Source organism: Tachyglossus aculeatus, chromosome 2, assembly GCF_015852505.1.
Source record: "Tachyglossus aculeatus isolate mTacAcu1 chromosome 2, mTacAcu1.pri, whole genome shotgun sequence".
NCBI lineage: Eukaryota > Metazoa > Chordata > Mammalia > Monotremata > Tachyglossidae > Tachyglossus > Tachyglossus aculeatus.
In genome coordinates this window covers 134,366,090-134,388,132 of record NC_052067.1, presented here as the reverse complement: position 1 = coordinate 134,388,132, position 22,043 = coordinate 134,366,090, and the positions used below count along the sequence as shown (strand labels likewise).

General features: G+C 44.5%; 1 protein-coding gene and 1 non-coding gene across 2 annotated transcripts in view; both read left to right on the top strand.

Annotated features, from left to right (window-relative positions):
• Positions 1-12,675, top strand: part of LOC119948576 (RING finger protein 112-like) — a 47,621-nt gene extending 34,946 nt beyond the window's left edge. The window contains exons 10-13 of the mRNA XM_038770151.1: positions 3,624-3,677; positions 7,924-8,007; positions 9,195-9,476; positions 11,462-12,675. Coding sequence (XP_038626079.1) covers positions 3,624-3,677; positions 7,924-8,007; positions 9,195-9,476; positions 11,462-11,944 — 903 coding nt within the window. The 3' untranslated portion in view covers positions 11,945-12,675. The remainder of the gene's footprint in view (positions 1-3,623; positions 3,678-7,923; positions 8,008-9,194; positions 9,477-11,461) is intronic.
• Positions 12,676-13,575: 900 nt separating this feature from the next.
• LOC119924668 lies at positions 13,576-13,703 on the top strand. The gene has a single exon (XR_005449368.1). It is a non-coding gene; the product is annotated as a U6atac minor spliceosomal RNA (small nuclear RNA).
• Positions 13,704-22,043: the final 8,340 nt, after the last annotated feature.

Here is a 22,043-nt window from a genome sequence, read left to right as displayed (position 1 = left end):
TCTTATCAGTTCAACTTTGCAACATCTCTGGATTCTTCCCTTTCCTCTCCATCTAAACTGCTATCACAATAATCCAAGAACTTATCCTATCCTGCCTTGATTATTGCATCAGCCTACTTGCTGATCTCCCTCCCTCTTACCTCATAATAATAACAATTATGATATTTGTTAAGCATCTACTCTGTGCCAAGCACTGTTCTAAGTGCTGGGATGGATACAGGGTTGTCAGGTTGTCCCACATGTGGCTCACATTTTTAATCCCGATTTTACAGAGGAAGTAACTGAAGCACAGAGAAGTTAAGTGATTTGCCCTAGGTCACACAGCAGACAAGTGGTGGAGCAGGGACTAGAACCCATGTCCTATGAATCCCAAGCCCATGCTCTTTCCCATAAACCAAGCTGTTTCTTAATCCCACTTCAGTCCATACTCCACTCCGCTGCCCAGATCATTTTTCTATAAAATGATCTTATTCTAAAAGCCCGTTTCCTTTAACAAGCTGTACCTGACTTATTACCAAATCCTTCAATTGTATAAGCTAAGCAGCCATTTTTCTCACATGTACATTTATTTATACCCATCCTCAGCACTTGTGAATATATATATCTGTTCATTTGTACATTTTTATGGAATTTATCGAGCATTTACTATGTACCGAGAACTGTACTAAGCACTTGGGAAAGTGTAATACAACCGAATTGGAAGACATGCTTCCTTTCCACAAGAAGCTTCCAATCTACAGCAGGAGACAAACAGTAAAATAGATTAAGCATAGGGGATAGGGGAACATTTAATGATTAGAGTGCAGTAGAGTACATTTAATGATTTATTTTATTGACAAATAGAGAAATATAAATAAATAATGTGTCTGCCTCTGCCACACAATTATAAGTTCTTTGTGGGCAGGGTATATACCACTTCTTTGTGTTATACAGTACAATGTTAATACAGCTCAGTGCACACATGGGAGCTCAATAAATACTATTGCTCCTAGTCAGCCAGTCAATCGTATTTATTGAGTGGTTACCATTTGCAGAGCCCTGTACTAAGCGCTTGGTAGAGTACAACATTACCTTCCCACAATAAGTTTACAGTCTAGAGGGAGAGACTGACATTAATATAAAGACATTACAGGTATGTATATAAGTGCTGTGGGGCTGCAAAAGGGGAAATGAATAAATGGAGTATGTCAGGGTGACAGAAGGGAGTTGAAGAAAAGGAAAAGAGGGCTTACAGTGCCACTTACAGTGATGAGAAAGTTCAGGAGAGGACAGGGTTTGGGAGGGAAGATAAGGAGCTCTGTTTGGACATGTTAAATTTGAGGAGGTGGGAGGACATCCAAGAGGAGATGTCCTGAAGGCAGGAGGAGATGCGAGCCTGGAGACAGGGAGAGAGATCAGAGGAGGAGGTGTAGATTTGGGTATCATCCGCATAGAGATGGTAGTTGAAGCCGTGGTAGTAAACTCCAAGGGAATGAGTGTAGATGGAGAATAGAAGGGGACCTTGAACTGAACGTTGAGAGACCCCTATAGTTAGGGGATGGGAGAGAGAGGAGGAGCCCGTGAAGGAGACTGAGAATGAACAGCCAGAAAGATAAGAGGAGAACCAGGAGTGGACAGAATCAGTGAAGCCAAGGATGGATAACATATTCAGGAGAACGGGAAGGTCCACGGGGTCAAAGGCAGCTGAGAGGTTGAGGTTTTATGTGGGAAGATAAGTTCCGTTTTAGACATGTTAAGTTTGAGGTGATGGGAGCATGTCCAGGTAGAGATGTCTTGAAGACAGGAGGAAATGTGATGCAGCAGAAAGGGAGGGAAATCAGGGCTGGAGATGTGAATTTGAGTAGCATTCACATAGAGGTAGTAGTTGAAGCCATGTGAGTGAATGAGTTCTCCAAGGGAGGAGGGTAGATGGAGAACTCCACAACATTTCCTGGATTCATCCCTTCTCCACCAGTCAAAAAGTGATGATGATTATGGCATTTATTAAGCGCTTACTATGTGCAAAGCACTGTTCTAAGCTCTGGGGAAGTTACAAGGTGATCAGGTTGTCCCACGGGGGGCTCGCAGTCTTAACCCCCATTTTACAGATGAGGTAACTGAGGCCCAGAGAAGTGAAGTGACTTGCCCAAAGTCACACAGCTGACAGTTGGTGGAGCCGGAATTTGAACCCATGACCTCTGACTCCAAAGCCCGGGCTCTTTCCACTGAGCCACACTGCTTCTCTAGTGATACTTATTGAGCACTTACTGTGTTCAGAGTCCCATACTATACATTCTTGGAGAGTTAATAGACTTGATACCTGCCCTCAAGGAGCTTTCAATCTAGTGGAAGAGACAAACACTAAAATAAATGACAAATAGGAGGAAGAAATAGACACCAAAAATTTGCACACAAGTGCTACAAAGTGTGGGAAGGGTCTGAGTCTCCTAGTGCTTAGATCACTTGGAAATACCGAAGTGACAGTAGGGGGAAATAGGGTGGGGAAATGAAAGATAAATCAGGGAAGGCGTACCTGGAGGAAATGTGATTTCAGAAGGGTTTTAAGTTGGAAAGAGCAAAAGGAGTAAGTTACAGACAGAAGGGAGGGTGTGATCAAGAGATCAGCAGTGGGAGAAATAAGGACAAGGCACAGTAGCCAATCAATCAATAGTATTTGTTGAGCACTTATTGTGTTCAGAACACTATACCAAGCACTTGGGATGGTATGATATGACACTATAACAGACATATAAGAATAATTATTATTATGGTATTTGTTAAACACTTACTATGTGCCAAGCACTGTATTAAGTGCTGAGGTGAATAAAAAACAGATCTGGTTGGACACAGTCCCTGTCCCACATGGGGCTCACAATCTCAATTCCCCTTTTACAAATGAGGTAACTGAGGCCCAGAGAAGTGAAGTGACTTGCCCAAGGTCACACAGCAGAAATGTGGCAGAGCGAGATTAGAACCCATGACCTTCTGAATCCCGGGCCCGTGCTCTATCCAGTACTGCCCACAGCAAGTTCACAGATACAGGACTTTACAGTTCAGAAGGATTTGGCTGGAATCTTTTCAGCAACGAAATAGTGAGGTGGCTTGACAGTTGTTGCAGATGACTGCAGTTACTTTTTTTGAAGCCGGTAATGATGTTGTCATCTTTGAGAAAGTAACATTTTAATAAATGAGAAGCGTGTTGCAGAGTGGAAAGTGCATGGGCCTAGGAGTCAGAGGACCTCGGTTCAAATCCCAGCTCTGCCAACTGGTTGCTGTGTGACCTTAGGTAAGTCACTTAATATCTCTGCACCTCAGTTTTCTCAACTGTAAAACAAGGATTCAATCCCTGTTCTCCCTCTTACTTAGACTGTGAGCCCAATGTGGCACAGGGACTCTTTCTAACCTAATTAAGTTGTATCTACCCCAGTGGTTAGAACAGGGCTTGACATAGTCAGAGATTAATAAAATAACAACAACAAATAGGGCATTTTACTTAAAGTGAATTTTAAAGTTTGCCCAAATGTGTTTTTTTCCCTATTCAAATGGACGATCTGCATTAAAACAATGAAATAAAATGTAATGAAAAAGATGGCAGGCGTAGTAGTCATTGATTAATCTTCTTGTTACTTCCTATTCCTTCTTAGAGGGTGGTAGAAGACCTTAATGAGAGAGAATGCTACCTTGGATCTCCAGTACAGGTAATTTCTGTTTCTCTCTCCACTTTGGCAGTAGCTGAGGATGAAAGAATGCCTGGGCCCCCATCTTGAGTGACTCCCCCCATCTCACCGCTCAGTCTCCACTGCTTGTATAGTTGAAAGCTAGAGGACTAAGTCCAAGCACCAATCTAAATTTAATCACTCTAGGTTCAATCTCTGGGTCTTCAATGCTTGAATATTGCCAGATGGAATTTTCATTACTAAGTGACTTTACCACGAACCTGAATGGTTTTTGTTAACCTTCAGTTGGCCCATGCCCATTTTGACAATTCTGGGAAGCAGTGTGGACTAATGGAAAGCCACGGGCCTGGGAGTCAGAGGAACTAGGTTCTAATTCCAGGTCCACCACATACCTACTGTGTGACATTTTCTCTCTTCATATGCCTCCTGCCACTCTGATTGCTCCTTAAACATCTGCGCCCTTTCAGCTACTTAGAGCGAAAGTTCTCTCCCCTCCCCTGCACCTCAGCCAGGGTCCATCCTGAACACGCTACTTCACTTGATCAACATTGGCTCAAGGGGCTCGCAGATATATCTGCCCTCTGTTTTGAAATGACTCTCAATTCTATTTCTGGCACATTGCATTCTACCTGGAAATCATGCCATACCATCCAGCACTTAGTACAGTGCCTGGCATATAGAAAGCCCTTGTGAGCCCAACTCCTAGGCTGTGAGCCTGTCATTGGGTAGGAATTGTCTCTATTTGTTGCCAAATTGTACTTTCCAAGCACTTAGTACAGTGCTCTGCACAAGGTAAGTGCTCAATAAATACGATTGAATGAATGAACAAATACCATAATAATAATTATTATTACCTCACTGCTCCTCTAACATTCTCCCTGCTGCCCATCTCCTCCTCTTATTTGAGGATACCCCAACCCTGTCCTGTGACACACATATCCAGTAAATTAGTAAATCCTCAAGGCTTTGTTTGTGTTGGACCTTACTGGAGCTCACCTCCAGGATCTGTCTAGCCCCAGCAGCGTTGGCCAGTGCCTTATCTCCTAGGGCAGACATGCTGTGTGGCAAAGGGAGTGCTGAAATGCTCTGTCAAAGGTGCTGGAAGTGCCAGTGGCCATCAGAGACCAGAGACAGTAAAGAGGCATAGCTACCCAAAGCATTTCTGTTCTTAAAACTTTCCAGCTCTCAAGTCTTCCTGCCAAACAGGGACCCAGCAAAGAGAGAAGTGAGAAAATGAAGCCTGGGCCTGGGAGTCTGAGGACCTGGGTTATAATCCTGGCTCTGCCTTTTGCCTGCTGGGTGACCTTGGAAAAATCACTTAATTTATCTGTGCCTCAATTTCCTCAGCTGTAAAATGGGGATTCAATAACTATTCTTCCTCCTACTTAGACTGTGAGCCCCATGTGGGACAGGGACAGTGTCCAACCTGATCAATTCCCAGCACTTAGGACAGAGCTTGACACATAGAGAGTGTTTAACAAATGCCATAATTATTATTGCTGGTTTCCAGTGCTCCAGCCCCTCTCTAAGTTCAAGGGAAACTCTCTGAGCCCTGCTCCTTTCTCCTGCACTCTAATCTCCAGTATTCCCTCAAACTCTAGTGCCACTTCATTATACTCTCATATTGATGGGGTTAGGGAAATGAGCCTCAGTTCCTCTCATCCCTGACCAACCACAGCAAAGGGTAGTAAGAACAGAAGCTTTGTTGAATGAAGAGAACTACTCTCAGCCCCTTTTTTGTTTGTTTTTATGGTATTTGTTAAGAACTTGCTATGTGCTATGCACTGTACTAAGTCTTGGGGTAGGTACAAGAAAATCGGGCTGGACAGAGTCCCTGTCCCACATGATGCTCACAGTCCTAATCCCCATTTTACAAATGAGGTAACTGGGATACAGAGGCGTTAAGTGATTTGCCTAAGGTCACACTGCAGACAAGTGGCAAAGCAGGGATTAGAACCCAGGTTCTCTAACTCCTGGGCATGTGCTCTTTCCACTAGGCCACACTGCTTCACATTTCCTTGCAAGGAAAGAGTAGATGAGAGCTTGCTGGCAGAGGCACATTGGGCCTCTTTGTGGGCACTTACTTCCTCAACCCATTATAGTCCATCACTTTCCTCTTCCTTCTCCTTGCTCCATCCACATTTTACCTATCTGTAACCTCTTCTTTCACCTCGTCTTTATTAAATGATACATCACTTCTGAGGGGATTTTAATTTCACGTGTCCCCTCTCAAAAGCCTTCTCAACCTACCACATCGTTCTCACAAGTCAAGCAAGCCAAGTGGAGAGAGAGAGGTGGGGACTGTAGAAGAGAGACCTTAGCATTTGAATACAGGGACGTCATGTCATTGAAGGTCATAAGCAGGCAGAATGAGAACTATTTCCTATATTGAGGACATAGTGTGGGAAGATTCATTACCAGGCTGGAGGGGCTGAGGGATTTGGAAGGGAAGACTTGGAGGGAACATAAGTAACGCAAGATCATAAGCAATTTAACCTGAATCAGACTCATAAACCTTCTAATCTAGTAATAGAGATGTCCTTTGGTTCTACGACAACAGTAAGTGCTCAATAAATACAACTGAATGAATGAATGAACATTGACCTAGTCCAGCACTGTTTCTCTAACAAAGGCATCACTGAACACTTGGAAGCTTAGTGCTATGGTTGCTTTCCTGGGCAGCCACCAGACAGCTCCTTACAGGAATTAGAAGAGAGATAAGCGTGATTGGAAGCAGATAAAAGTATTTTGGAAGATATGCATGCTTTAGGGCTGCAGATAATAAACTAAGGAAGAACAGCAGTCATTTATCAGAGAGAGAAAAAGGGAATGAGGATGAGAATGAGGGAGTGTCTTTGACTCATCTCTTTCATTCAACTGACATATTCAATCGGTCACCAAATCCTGTCAATTCAACCTTTACAACATTGCTAAAATCTTCCCTATCCTCTCCATCCAAGTTGCTACTATATTGATCCAAGCACTTATCATATCCCACCTTGACTACTATATCTGCTTCCTCGCTGATCTCCCAGCCACTTGTCTCTCCCCACTCCAGTCCACACTTCACTCCACTACGTGGATCATTTTTGTAAAACAATGTCCTGTCCATGTCTCCTCACTCCTCAAGAGCCTCCAGTGTTTTCCCATCCACCTCTACCTCAAACAGAAACTCCTTACCATTGGCTGCAAAGCACTATGAGGGTGGCTTAATGGAACAAACCCGGGTTTGGGAGTCAGAGGATGTGGGTTCTAATCCCGGTTCTGCCACTTGTCTGCTGTGGGACCTTGGGCAAGCCGCTTTTCTTCTCTGTGCCTCAGTTACCTCATCTCTAAAATGGGGATTAAGACTGGGAGTCCCACGTGGGACAACCTGATTGCCTTGTATCTACCCCAGCACTTGGAACAGGGCTTGGCACATAGTAAGTACTTAACAAATACCAGAATTATGATTATATTACCTTTCCCCACTGATCTACAACAGCCCAGTCCACACACTTCCCTCCTCTAATCCCAGCTTTCTTACTATTCCCCAATCTCATCTATCTTGTTGTTGACTCTTCCCACGTCTTCCTTCTGGCCTGGATCACCCTCCCTCTCCATATATGCCAGGCCACCATTCTTCCCATCCCCCAACGCCTTATTAAAGTCAATTCTCCTCCAAGAGACCTTCCCTGATTAAGTTGCCCTCTCCAGCTCCCTCTCCTTTCTGTATTGTCTCTGCACTTTCACCTGCAACCTTTGGGTATTTGGTATTAACTCTACCCTTAACCCCAAGGCACCAATATTTATATCTATAGATTATATATTTTAAATTATTCATTTACATTAATGTCTGTCTCCCCTTCCAGACTGTAAGTTCATTTTGGGCAGGAAATGTGACTCCTAACTCTGTTGTTAATAGATAGTGTTGATTGATTGATTGAATGAAGACTCACAGGAACCTGGAGCAGGGGTGAGGTTTGAAGGTGCAGAGAAGGAGGTGGAATTCTGATTTAGAAGTGAGGGAGAGGAGAGGAATGAGAAATATGGAAGAGTTTCCCCCAAGAAAGTCAGGGAGGGAGGATATTAAAGGGTGGGAAGAGAGCTAGGGGAGGGAGTTGAACCTGTTTGAATCTGAAGATTCTGCTAGAGCAGCCCGTTGTGGTCAGTGCAGATCAGGGTGGAGGGTGTCCCAGAATTTGCCTGCCTCCCCAGTTTCTCACCCCCAAGCCCCCATGTAACCATCAGATCCCAAGATTCATTCGTCTCTGTTGCCCTGATACAGCTGAGAAGAACCATCAAGAGATTGAAGAAGGAGCGAGAGATGGACAGAATCCTAAAGGAGTTTCGGGAATTTCTTGATGAAAAGGTTTGTTCCCATGTAGTAAATGCCTAAAAAACAGGATGAAATTCTGTGGACCAAAGTCCAAGGTGGGGGAAAAGTGGAAAAGAGGCATTTGAGCACTTCAACAAGGAAGTGTCCAATAATAATAATAATAACTGTGGTATTTCTTAAGTACTTACTACATGCCAGGCACTGTTCTAAGCACTGGGGTAGATACAAGACAATCCGGTTAGACACAATCCCTAACCCATATAGGGTTCACAGTCTTAATCCTCATTACAGAAGAGGGAACTGAAGTGCCGAAGTTAAGTGACTTGCCCAAAGTCACAGAGCAGACAAGTGACGGAGCTGGGTTTACGACCCAGGTCCTTCTGACTTCTGGGCCTGTACTCCCTCCAGTAGGCCACGTTGTTTCTCAGCATCTGTAGGAAGCAGATTCTGGAGCAGTGGCTTCCCACCCAAAGTAATGAGGTCTAAACCCCACCAGAGTCCAGCCATGGCCCTTGATTTGGAAAGAAGACAATTCCCTAAAAACACCAATACAACTTGCCCCTCTGCAGCCTGGGGAAGCATATGCTTACCAGCCCACTCACCCATCTCTTTCTCAAAAAGAATGGTATGACTGACTTCCAGTCCCTGGACCCAGGTGAGCTTCTGCTGGTTTAATATCCAGTGATTGCCCTGAGGGAAATCCAGGCCTGAGGACTCTTCTTCAGCCAGTTTATTCCAGAAAGCACCCCTCTAACTTTTTCTCAGAGAAATGCTCAAACTCCATTCTTCTCCCCAACCCCAAACCTTTGACTCCACTGCCACTTTTCTCTTCTCCTAAGCCCTGGAGTTAGGGAACAGTTTACCTGGATAAAAGTGTGTGTGTTTGGTGGAGTGAGGCGTGGGGAGGGGTGTCTGAGGGTGTGCAGGGAGGTGTACAAGTATTTACAGGTGAAATGTAGTGTGAGATGTCAGCATGATGGAATGCTGTTTCACTTTTGCTCCTTCTCACAATGTTCCTTGTCGAGTCCTATTCCCTCTGACCCTGCACCATCCATCATCACCATCCTGTCCAGCTAGAAATGGATCTTGGGATGGATGGAGAATTGTGTCCCTAGAATCCCATACTACCTGGCACTGTCTCAACAGCCAAGGGACTTAGTGGGATCTAAGGAGCTGGCTGGGTGTTACCTCTTTGACACACTCTGGTCTCTTCAACACAGGTGTCTTCTTTTGGCTGGTTCAGTCTGGATCTTCCCAGGTTGGAGCAAGATGTCCGAAGGGAGTGTGCTACCCTTTTGGAGAGATTTACAGCTTCTCTGCAAGGGGTAGAGGCAAGAGAAGAGCTTCAGAAGGAACTAAAGATCAAATTGAAGGAAGTTGCGGAAACATTCCTGGAACAAGTCAGGGGCCGATTTTCAAATAAAATCAGAGCTGCCATCAATAGCTCTAAGGAATTTCTAAGAGGAGCAATGCTAAGAGCAAGGAGATTCCTTGGAAAATCTGTAAGGATCATTATGCAACCACTAAAAAATATTTTGCAGACTATCAAATGGACACCGTATGCAATGTATTTATTATGTACATTGGTTCTTGTGATTGAGATGGTCAAAGTGTTCCAGGCTTCGGTATGGTCAGGAATATGGCTTTTGGTATGAGGAGGTGTAGATTTGGGTATCATCCGCATAGTGATGGTCGTTGAAGCCATGGTAGTAAACTCCAAGGGAATGAGTGTAGATGGAGAATAGAAGGGGACCTTGAACTGAACGTTGAGAGACCCCTATAGTTAGGGGATGGGAGAGAGAGGAGGAGCCCGTGAAGGAGACTGAGAATGAACAGCCAGAAAGATAAGAGGAGAACCAGGAGTGGACAGAATCAGTGAAGCCAAGGATGGATAACATATTCAGGAGAACGGGAAGGTCCACGGGGTCAAAGGCAGCTGAGAGGTTGAGGTTTTATGTGGGAAGATAAGTTCCGTTTTAGACATGTTAAGTTTGAGGTGATGGGAGCATGTCCAGGTAGAGATGTCTTGAAGACAGGAGGAAATGTGATGCAGCAGAAAGGGAGGGAAATCAGGGCTGGAGATGTGAATTTGAGTAGCATTCACATAGAGGTAGTAGTTGAAGCCATGTGAGTGAATGAGTTCTCCAAGGGAGGAGGGTAGATGGAGAACTCCACAACATTTCCTGGATTCATCCCTTCTCCACCAGTCAAAAAGTGATGATGATTATGGCATTTATTAAGCGCTTACTATGTGCAAAGCACTGCTCTAAGCACTGGGGAGGTTACAAGGTGATCAGGTTGTCCCACGGGGGGCTCGCAGTCTTAATCCCCATTTTACAGATGAGGTAACTGAGGCCCAGTGAAGTGACTTATCCAAAGTCACACAGCTGACAGTTGGTGGAGCCGGGATTTGAACCCATGACCTCTGACTCCAAAGCCCGGGCTCTTTCCACTGAGCCACACTGCTTCTCTAGTGATACTTATTGAGCACTTACTGTGTTGAGTCCCATACTATACATTCTTGGAGAGTTAACAGACTTGATCCCTGCCCTCAAGGAGCTTTCAATCTAGTGGAAGAGACAAACGCTAAAATAAATGACAAATAGGAGGAAGAAATAGACACCAAAAATTTGCACACAAGTGCTACAAAGTGTGGGAAGGGTCTGAGTCTCCTAGTGCTTAGATCACTTGGAAATACCGAAGTGACAGTAGGGGGAAATAGGGTGGGGAAATGAAAGATAAATCAGGGAAGGCGTACCTGGAGGAAATGTGATTTCAGAAGGGTTTTAAGATGGAAAGAGCAAAAGGAGTAAGTTACAGGCAGAAGGGAGGGTGTGATCAAGAGATCAGCAGTGGGAGAAATAAGGACAAGGCACAGTAGCCAATCAATCAGTCGTATTTGTTGAGCACTTATTGTGTTCAGAACACTATACCAAGCACTTGGGATGGTATGATATGACACTATAACAGACATATAAGAATAATTATTATTATGGTATTTGTTAAACACTTACTATGTGCCAAGCACTGTATTAAGTGCTGAGGTGAATAAAAAACAGATCTGGTTGGACACAGTCCCTGTCCCATATGGGGCTCACAATCTCAATCCCCCTTTTACAAATGAGGTAACTGAGGCCCAGAGAAGTGAAGTGACTTGCCCAAGGTCACACAGCAGAAATGTGGCAGAGCGAGATTAGAACCCATGACTTTCTGAATCCCAGGCCCATGAATCATGTCAGCATGATGGAATGCTGTTTCACTTTTGCTCCTTCTCACAATGTTCCTTGTCGAGTCCTATTCCCTCTGACCCTGCACCATCCATCATCACCATCCTGTCCAGCTAGAAATGGATCTTGGGATGGATGGAGAATTGTGTCCCTAGAATCCCATACTACCTGGCACTGTCTCAACAGCCAAGGGACTTAGTGGGATCTAAGGAGCTGGCTGGGTGTTACCTCTTTGACACACTCTGATCTCTTCAACACAGGTGTCTTCTTTTGGCTGGTTCAGTCTGGATCTTCCCAGGTTGGAGCAAGATGTCCGAAGGGAGTGTGCTACCCTTTTGGAGAGATTTACAGCTTCTCTGCAAGGGGTAGAGGCAAGAGAAGAGCTTCAGAAGGAACTAAAGATCAAATTGGAGGAAGTTGTGGAAACATTCCTGGAACAAGTCAGGGGCCGATTTTCAAATAAAATCAGAGCTGCCATCAATAGCTCTCCGGAATTTCTAAAAGGAGCAATGCTAAGAGCATGGAGATTCCTTGGAGAACCTGTATGGAACAGTATACAACCACTAAAAATTATTTCGCAGACTATCCAATGGGCACCGTATGCAATGTATTCATTATGTGCATTGGTTCTTGTGATTGAGATGGTCAGTGTGTTCCAGCCTTTGGTAGGGTTAGTAATATGGCTTTTGGTATGTGTAGTGGGGTTAGCAGCTGGGTTTTTTTTCCATAGGAATGGGAAATAGTTATAGGGTTTCTGGACAATGGCATTTTAAAAAGGATTTGTACTGGCATCCTCCTTGCTCTAGTCATTTCTGCCCTTTTGTCTAATCCCCAAACAGAAGGGGCAGGTTAGTCTACTGAGGCCTCTGGGATGGCTAAAAAACAATGGCTCGATGTGATTTCTTATCTGGTTTTTCAACTCACACCTGGGTAAAGAGGAACAGAGAAGGTGACTCCCTTTCCCATTCACCCTCTCCCCCTCACACACTCTCAGTTTTTAACTTAACCTGAAAGTCAGAAAACCTTACTCTTCTCTAATTCTTTGGATCCTTGGTGATTCTTATTGAGGGCTTACTGTGTGCAGAGCACTGTACTAAGCACTTGGAAAGTACAATTAAGCAACAAATAGAAGCAATCCTTGCCCACAGCTGACTCACCTGTCACCTTGGCCTTTAGTTTCCCCATTTGTACATAGGGACAATGTCTTTCTTCCATTCCCCACCTGCCTATGCAAATACTTTTGGTTCACTCAAGCTGAATTTCAAAATGCTAGCTTCAGATCCCCTTTAACTGGTGTTTGAGTCAGTTATCTTTTGGTAGCCATCCTTCCGTTTGAAAGGTTATACTGCATACACGAGTGTGAGCGTGAAGTGTGCAGTTTGCACCTTGCATTAACAACTTAAGTTCTTCGGCATATTCATTCATTCATTCAATCGTATTTATTGAGAGCTTACTGTATGCAGAGCACTGTACTAAGCGCTTGGGAAGTACAAGTTGGCAACATATAGAGATGGTCCCTACCCAACAGCAGGTTCACAGTATAGAAGGGGGAGACAGACAACAAAACAAAACATATTAACAAAATAAAATAACTAGAATAAATATGTACAAGTAAAATAACTAGAGTAATAAATATGTACAAACATATATACATATATACAGGTGCTGTGGGGAGGGAAAGGAGGTAAGGCAGGGGGATGGGGAGGGGGAGGAGGGGGAGAGGAAGGAGGGGGCTCAGTCTGGGAAGGCCTTCTGGAGGAGGTGAGCTCTCAGCAGGGTCTTGAAGGGAGGAAGAAAGCTAGCTTGGCGGGTGTGTGGAGGGAGGGCATTCCAGCCAGACAGAGAGGTGCCATGCAAAGATACACCCGCAGAGGCCCCAGGAGAGACATCTTCTAATAACAGAACATAAAAGAACTGTAATTGATAGATTAGGATAATTAGGCAGAAGAAGATGGATGTAACAGTCAACAAGTATAATATAAAAAGCTGTGGAAAACTCCTGTCGCTGCTTCTCGCTGTTATCTAAAAGGGCGGCCCAGAAGGAGACTTTTTGGCTGGGAATGCCCGCACTGGTCTTAAACCCGTAGTTGGACTAAATATTGATTTGGGACTAATCAGCCCACAGTAAGAAAGTCTCAATGCCCCTCTAAATAGTGTTAGAGAGCTCATTGCCTCTGGTTTGAGGGCTTCACAGAAGCAGGATCTGTTGATGTTTATCTGTATGCTAATAAATCTTTTCTTACTGTGACAGTGAATATCGTGGTTTATTATGTTGGTAAAGCTGTGTCATGAACCCCCAGCACCCCATCCCTAATGTTTTCCAAAGACAATCCCAGAGCATTGGCCTGGGAGTCAGAAGGTCATGGCTTCTAATGGGTTGTATGAAAGGAAAGAAGGTTAACACTCCCCAGGAGAAGGATGGAAGAGGCCCTAGTGGCCTTTACAAAACATATATGGTTAAGGCATTGACACCTACTTCGTGGCAACTAGCCAAGCTTTCCTCTAGACTGTGAGTTCATTCTGGGCAGGGATTTTCTCTCTTTATTGCTATATTGTACTTTCCCAAGCGCTTAGTACAGTGCTCTGCACACAGTAAGCACTCAATAAATGCTCTGCACACAGTAAGCGCTCAATAAATACGATTGAATGAATGAATGAATGAATGAATAAATATGATTGAATGAATAATCCTGGCTCTGCCACTTGTCTGCTAGGTGACATTGGACAAGTCACTTCACTTCTCTGTTCCAGTTACCTCATCTGTAAAATGGGATTGAGACTGTGAGCCCGAGGTGGGACAAGGGACTATATCCAACCCAATTTTCTTGTATCCACCCCAGTGCTTAGTACAGTGCCTGGCACATAGTAAGCACTTAGCAAATACCACAATTATTATTATTATTATCTCTCTTGTATATATTCAAATATTCATTCAATGATATTTAGTGAACACTTCCTGTGTGCAGAGCACACTTAGGAAAGCGCTTGGGAAAGTACAATACAGCAATAAAAAGAAAACAATCCCTGCTCACAGTCTAGAGAGAGAGGAGACAGACATCAATACAAGTAAACAGAAAATTACAGATATATATATATATATATATATATATATATATATATATATAGTGCTGTGGGGGTGAGGAGGGGGAAAGAGCAAAGGGAGCAAGTCAGGGTGAAGCAGAAGGGAGTGGGAGATGAGGAAAAGTGGAGCTTAGTCTGAGAAGGCCTTTTAGAGGAGATGGGCCTCAGTAAGGCTTTGAAGCCGGGGAAGAGTAATTGTCTGGCACATTTGAGAAGGGAGGGCTTCCAGGCCAGAGGCAGGATATGGGCCGGGGTCGGCGGGAGAGACAAGCAAGATGGAGGCACAATGAGAAAGTTATCACCAGAGGAGCAAAGTATGCGGGCTGGGTTATAGAAAGAGGGAAGGGTGGTAAGGTAGGAGAGGGCAAGGTGATGGAGTGCTTTAAAGTCAATGGTGAGGAGTTTTTGTTTGATACAGAGGTGGATAGGCAACTACTGGGAATTTTTGAGGAGGGAGGTGACATGTCCTGAGTGTTTCTTTCGACACATAATCTGAGCAGCGGAAGGAAGTATGTCCTGGAGTGGGGAGAGACAGGAGGTTGGGAGGTCAAAAAGGAGGCTGATGCAGTAATCTAGGTGGGATAGGATGAGTGATTGTACTAACGTGGTAGCTGTTTGGATGGAAAGGACATGGCAGATTTTAGCGATGTTGTGATATTAGAACAGTGTCGAGCGCTTAGAACAGTGCTCAGCACATAGTAAATGCTTAACAAATACCACCATTATTATTATTATACGTGCATGCTATTCACATAAAAATTCAGAGGGGCACTTTTTCAGGCCCCTAGTTACTCATACGAACATAGCTCAGACACCAGTGGTTAGGAGGAGAAAGGGAAATCCAACTAGCACAAGCAGGATTTGCACTTGAGTTGTTTTTGCAGTAGGGGTAATGGTCTGCATCCATCCATACTCTCCTGCTCTGTGTCCCCTGGGTCCAGTGGCTTGTGTTACATGACATCTGATGGGGGGATCAGGTGCCTCCTCTGGCCACCGAGCAGAATACCTTTGAGACTCAACAACAGCAGAGACCATGGTGACTTCATGGTGTTCATTCATTCATTCATTCATTCAATCTTATTTATTGAGCGCTTACTGTGTGCAGAGCACTGTACTAAGCACTTGGGAAGTACAAGATGGTAACATGTAGAGACAGTCCCTACCCAGCAGTGGGCTCACAGTCTTGGAGACTAGGTCCAACCTGATAAAATTGTATCTACCCCAGAGCTTAGAACAGTGTTTAACACATAATTAACACAAAATGGCCTAGTGGATAGACCACAGACCTGGGGGTCAGAAGGTTGTGGGCTCTAATCCCGGCTCTGCCACTTGTCTGCTGGGTGATCTTGGGCAAGTCACTTAACTTCTCTGGCTCTCAGTTACCTCACCTGTAAAATGGGAATTAAGACTGTGAGCCCCATGTGGGACACGGACTGTGTCCAACCTGATTACCTTGGGTCTATACCAGCCCTTAGAACAGTGCCTTAACAAATACCACTTAAAAAATAACATGTTCATACTTATTATTGAGCCATCTTTGAGTAGGTTCCCAGATTTGTTTAGTCAATATTTGGAGGATATCTTTCAAATTTTTGCCAAAACCCCCAAAACAATTGAAAACCCAATCTCCACCAAAAAAACCCCGCAAAGAGGCAAAATACATAATTATCCTTTGCACAACTAGACAAACAGAAGCCCTGGAGCAGGGCATGGACGGGGCATGGAGAGGCCGGACAGTCATTTCAGGGATTGGTATAGCCTCCCTCAGTCAACTTCTTTTTCTCAGGGCAGATTTCAAGGTTTGATTGCAGCAAATGTCTGATGGCACAAAGGCCTCCTGCCCAAATGCCACCTCCAATGAGGAAAGACTGCTCCAATCCTGGGCTCCTCCAGATCCCAACTCCAGGAGCCGCATTGACCCATGCAACTGACCCAGTGTTCTGGTGTTGACTCTACCCCAGCTAGTCTATACGCAACTAGTTTAGCCAAATTTTCTGGGTGAAGGAATCTCACCACCAGGTAGTGCCTTGGGCAGAAGGGGCACAGCCCAGAAATGACTGTGGAAGACAGTGAGAGAGCAGGGTGAAAACAAGGTGAAGAATCCACATCCTGCACCTCTGTACCAAACCAGTCAGAAGTCAAGAATGGGAGTATGCTGTGTGCCTAGAGTTCCCTTTTGGGGATAAGAGGGATGATTTACTGCCCTCCTACAGCCTGGATCTAGTTTGGACACTATTTCTGAGTGAGAGGCTCTCTTCCAAGGTAATACTAATAATAATGATGGTATTTGTTAAGAGCTTACTATGTGCAAAGCACTGTTCTAAGTGCTGGGGGATACAAGGTGATCAGGTTGTCCCACGTGGGGTTCACAGTCTTAATCCCCATTTTACAAATGAGGGCACTGAGGCCCAGAGAAGTGAAGTGATTTGCCCAAAGTCACACAGCTGACAATTGGCAGAGCCAGGGTCTGAACCCATGACCTCTGACTCCAAAGCCCATGCTCTTTCCACTGAGCCACGCTGCTTTTATTGGCAACCTCAATGGGTTTGGCAATAAAGGTTCTGGTTGTGGATGATCAATAGGAAAAGGGAAAGCAAAAATTGCAGATATGGAGTGGGATCCATGCAGAAATTCAAAATCTTGTATCTGACTTTCCCCCTCTACCTGTTCCCCTCAAGCCTCAGTCAATCAACAGTGTAGTCTCCACTAGCTGCCTAATCTCAGTCTGCAATAGATCACCTTAACAGCCTTCTAAAATCACCTACAATTAGTTACCATGCATAATTTGTACTTCCCAAGCGCTTAGTACAGTGCTCTGCACATAGTAAGCGCTCGATAAATATGATTGATGATGATGATGATATCCCCAGATCAAGATCTTCCTGACACTGCTGGGACCAGAGGACTCCATGGAAATGCCAGATCAAGAGCTGGCAAAGCACCAGATCAAGGACTCAATAATAATAATAATAATAATGGTACTTGTCAAGCATTTACTATGGGCCAAGCACTGTTCTAAGCACAAGGGTAGATACAAGTTAATCAGGTTGGACATAGCCCTTGTCCCATATGGGGCTCACAGTTTTAATCCCCATTTTACAGATGAGGTAACTGAGGCCCAGAGAAGTTAAGTGACTTATCCAAGGTCATACAGCAGATACAAGGCTGAGGTGGGATTAGAATCCAGGTCCTTCTGATTCCCAGACCTGTGCTCTATCCACTAAGCCATGCTGCTTCTCACAAAGCCCTGGGTTCATTGTGCTGGGGCTTGCTGGGATCTAGACCGAAAGCTTCCTCTAGACTGAAAACTTGTTGTGGGCAGGGAACGTGTCTACCAACTTTGTTGTATTCTCCCAAGCACTTAGTATAGTGCTCTGCACTTGGTAAGCATTCCATAAGTACCATTGGTGATTATAATGACGATGACGATGGTGCTCTGCTGAGCCCCAGAGCTGTTCCAGAACCCTGGTCCTTTTATATCTTTTATGGTATTTGTTAGGCACTTATTATGTGTCAAACACTATTCTAAGTTCTGGGGTAAGTAGATGTTAATTAGGACAGACACAGTCCCTGTTCCACATGGGGCACACAGTCTAAGTGGGAGGAAGAACAGGTATTTAATCCCCATTTTACAGTTGAGGAAACTGAGACCCAGAGAAATTGAGTGACTTGCCTAAGGTCATACAGCAAGCAATTGGCAGAGCTGGGATTAGAACCCATGTCCTATGACTCCGAGGCTTGGGCTCTTTCCACTAGGCCTTGCTTCTTCTCCTTTTGGGGAAGGAGTTATAGCAGGTTGACAGGACCCAGGGTGAGATGGTATTCTGGTGAGAGTGAAGGAAGAGGTACTGGTTATAAAAGGCCAAGTAGCGTAAGGAGGAGCTCTGCTACCTCACCCTGTGAACCTCACCCTGTGATGCCACCAAACCCTGACTCCATACTCTGGCCTCACCAGGGCAGAATCCTGCTGTGGGCTTCCATATTTCCAGGCCTGAGAAAGCATTACAGCCACTGAGAGAGACCCCAGGTTAAAGCACTCCAGTATCTCTCTCCCAGGACACATGTGAAGCTGCCCATGTTCCTCTCTCGGGAACCAGGATTTCCTCGACAATGCCCCATGGCTTCCCAAGGTATCTCTCCTCTGGATTGCTGATTCCTCCAACTCTGCATGCTGAGAATAATAATAACAACGATTGTGGTATTTGTTAAGTGTTTTCTATGTGCCAAGCACTGTAGCAACACTGGGCTAGATAGAAGATAATCAAGTCCCCCATGGAGTTCACAGTCTAAACAGGAGGGAGAAAAGTTATTGAATCTCCATTTTACAGAGAAGTTAAGTGACTTGCCCAAAGTCACACAGCCTACAAGCTGAGGCCCAGAGAAGTAAAATGATTTGCCCAAGGTGACAAAGAGCTGGAATTAGAATCCAGACCATTTGACTTCCAGGCCCATGCTCTTTACAGTAGGCCATGGTGAGAAAAGGGAGAATTTTTCCTATCCATCTTCCACTTCACCCTTTCTTTAGTTCAGCCCCAGCTGCACTTACTGTTTGCTATTAGTTCAGTCTCATGTATGTCATCCGGGAAAGGAAGGCCCCTGTGGGTGCATGGGCGGGTTTCTGTTTGCTGTGAGTCAGGTCATGATTTGGGTCCAGTGAGATTGCAAATGTATTTAGCTGGATAGGACTCTTGACATTTATTTGTGTGTGTGTGTGTGTGTGTGTGAGAGAGAGAGAGAGTGTGTTTGTGTGTGTGTGTGTGTGTGTGTGTACATGCACTTGCAAGCACGCACAGTTGTCCTTCATATTCAAAGTATATGAAGCAGCATATGGCCTAGTGGAATAAAGCAGAAGCCAGAGGACTTGGTTTCTAATACTGGCTCTGCTACTTGCCTGATGTGTGACCTTGGGCAAGTCATTTCTCTATGCCTCAGTTTCCTCAACTGCAAAATGGGGATTCAGTACCTATTCTCCCTCCTGCTTGGACTGTGAGGTCCCATATGAGACTGAGATTATATTTGGTCTGATTAATTTGTATCAATCAATCAATGTATTAATGTATTAATCAATGTGTTATGTATTAATCAATCAATATATTAATTTGATTAATTAGAGAAGCAGCGTGGCTCAGTGGAAAGAGCACAGGCTTAGGAGTCGGAGGTCATGGGTTCTAATTCCAGCTCTGCCACCTGTAGGCTCTGTGACTTTGGGCAAGTCACTTAACTTCTCTGTGCCTCAGTTCCCTCATCTGTAAAATGGAGATTAAGACTGTGAGCCCCACGTGGGACAAATTGATCACCTTGTATCTCGTGCAGCATTTAGAACAGTGCTTTGCACATACTAAGCGCTTAACAAATTCCATAATTATTATTATTATTATCTACCCTAGTGTTTAGAACAGGGCTTGACACATAGTAAGCGCTTAACCAGTACTATAAAAAAAAGAAAAAAAGAAGGCATCACTGTTGGCAAAGCTCACCTGTGGGTGCATGGGTGACTGTAAACTTCTTGTGCAGGGCCCTGTCTACCAACTCTGTTGCACTGTACTTTCCCAAGTGCTTATATGGTCATCTGCACTCAGTAAGTGCTCAAAAAATACCATTGGTTGATGCCATTTATTGAATCAGTGGAGTTTATTGAGTGTTGATTGTGCGCAGAGCATTGAACTAAGCTTATTCTGTAAAGAGTTGGCTTTTCACCCAATCGGTACAGTACAGTGCTTTTCACCCGATCAGCCCTCCGTCAATCCTGGCTTTACTGATTCTGTAATCGTAGTGGTAACAAAATACATTTAGTTTCTTGGTGGTGTGTGTGAGTGCCTTGTATACCCAGAAGCCTCACTCCCAGAGGGCAGAGCAGGGGATATGAGGCATCACCCTGCCCTGGGAATGCCCTACCAGCCTTCTGCCACTGCTCAGCCTAAGCCCTGGGGGATGGGACAGTGCTGGCAAAGTTCCCACTTCCCTCTAATCCATTCAGAGGCTTCTGCCCTGAGATTTTCTCCATCTATTTTCTGCTTATCCCAGAATCCCCAGTGCCCTGGCACTGTTGGCTCAGGAAACTGCTAAATGTGGGTGTCCCACAGGACTCCTGAAACTTGCTCTTTAAAATGCCCATCTCCGGTACCCCTATATGACAGGGAGAAGGGGGCAGGGTACTAACACGCCAAACTTGCACACATGAATGTGCACAAACACACACACATACACTCGTGCTTCCTTCCTTCCCCATACACACATATGCATGGATGAAATTTAGGGCCGGTCATTTCAGCTCTATGAGTACCCTACCCTCTGCCACTGCTTGGCCCTCTGGTAAGTGGACAATCACAATGATTGGGTGGATGGGTGAGTGAGTAGATGGGTGGGGTATTACATCCAAAAGCCAGTTATCCAAATGAACTAGGACTAAGGCTAAATATGAACTACAATAGCCATTATCATCAACAGCATTTTCTGAGCCCTTATTGTGTAAGTGGCTAGCTTTTCTAATTTACTTATTCTGATTACCCCACATGTAATATTTTTACATCTTTCTTTCCCATTAGAATGTGTCAGGAAGAGAACATATCTAATGTTTCTTTTGTACTTTCCCATACTCTCCCAAGCTAGCTCTCTTCCTCCCTTCAAAGCCCTACTGAGAGCTCACCTCCTCCAGGAGGCCTTTCCAGAATGAGCCCCCTCCTTCCTCTCCCCCTCCTCCCCACATCCCCTACGCTTTACCTCCTTCCCCTCCACACAGCACCCATATATATGTTTGTACAGACTTATTACTCTATTTATTTTACTTGTACATATTTACTATTCTATTTATTTTATTTTGTTAATATGTTTTGTTTTGTTGTCTGTCTCCCCCTTCTAGACTGTAAGCCCGCTGTTGGCTAGAGACCGTCTCTATATGTTGCCAACTTGTACTTCCCAAGCGCTTAGTACAGTGCTCCGCACACAGTAAGTGCTCAATAAATACGATTACATGAATGAATGAAAGTAAGTGCCTGGGAGAGTACGGTACAACAGAGTTGGTAGACATGTTCCTTGCCCACAATAATCCACTAGATTGTAAAGTCTTTTGAGGGCAAGGATGATGCCTGCCAACTCTATTGTATTGTAATAATAATAATAATAATAGTAATGGTATTTGTTAAGCCCTTACGATGTGCTAAGCACTGTTCTAAGCACTGGGGTAGATACAGGGAAATTAGTTTTTCCAAGTGGGGCTCACACTTTTAATCCCCACTTTACAGATGAGGTAACTGAGTCACAGAGAAATTAAGTGACTTGCCCAAGGTCACACAGCTGACAGGTGGCAGAGGTGGGATTAGAACCCATGTTCTCTGACTTCTAAGCCTGTGCTCTTTCTACTAAGCCAACTGCTTAGCACAGTGCTATGCACACTGCAAGTGCTCAATAAATACCATCAATAGGTTCTCATAAAATATCTTTGCTATTCTCCTACTTCTGTGGAGGACTGAAACAATTAAGCGGTGTTTTGTTCCTCTGAAGTTTACCCGATTGTGTTCAGTTAGTTGAGCTTTGGGTGAGCTAACCTAGCCACTGTGCCTCACACTTGTCTCTCTTGCTTCGACTGCTGACGACTTGCTCATACTCCTCTTTCTGTCTGGAACTCCCTCTCCCTTCACATCCTGCCAATTACATCTCCTCCAGTGGGGGCCTTCCCTGATTATTCTCTCATAATAATAATAATGAATAATTATGGTATTTGTAAAGCACTTACTATGTGCCAAGAACTGTTCTAAGTACTGG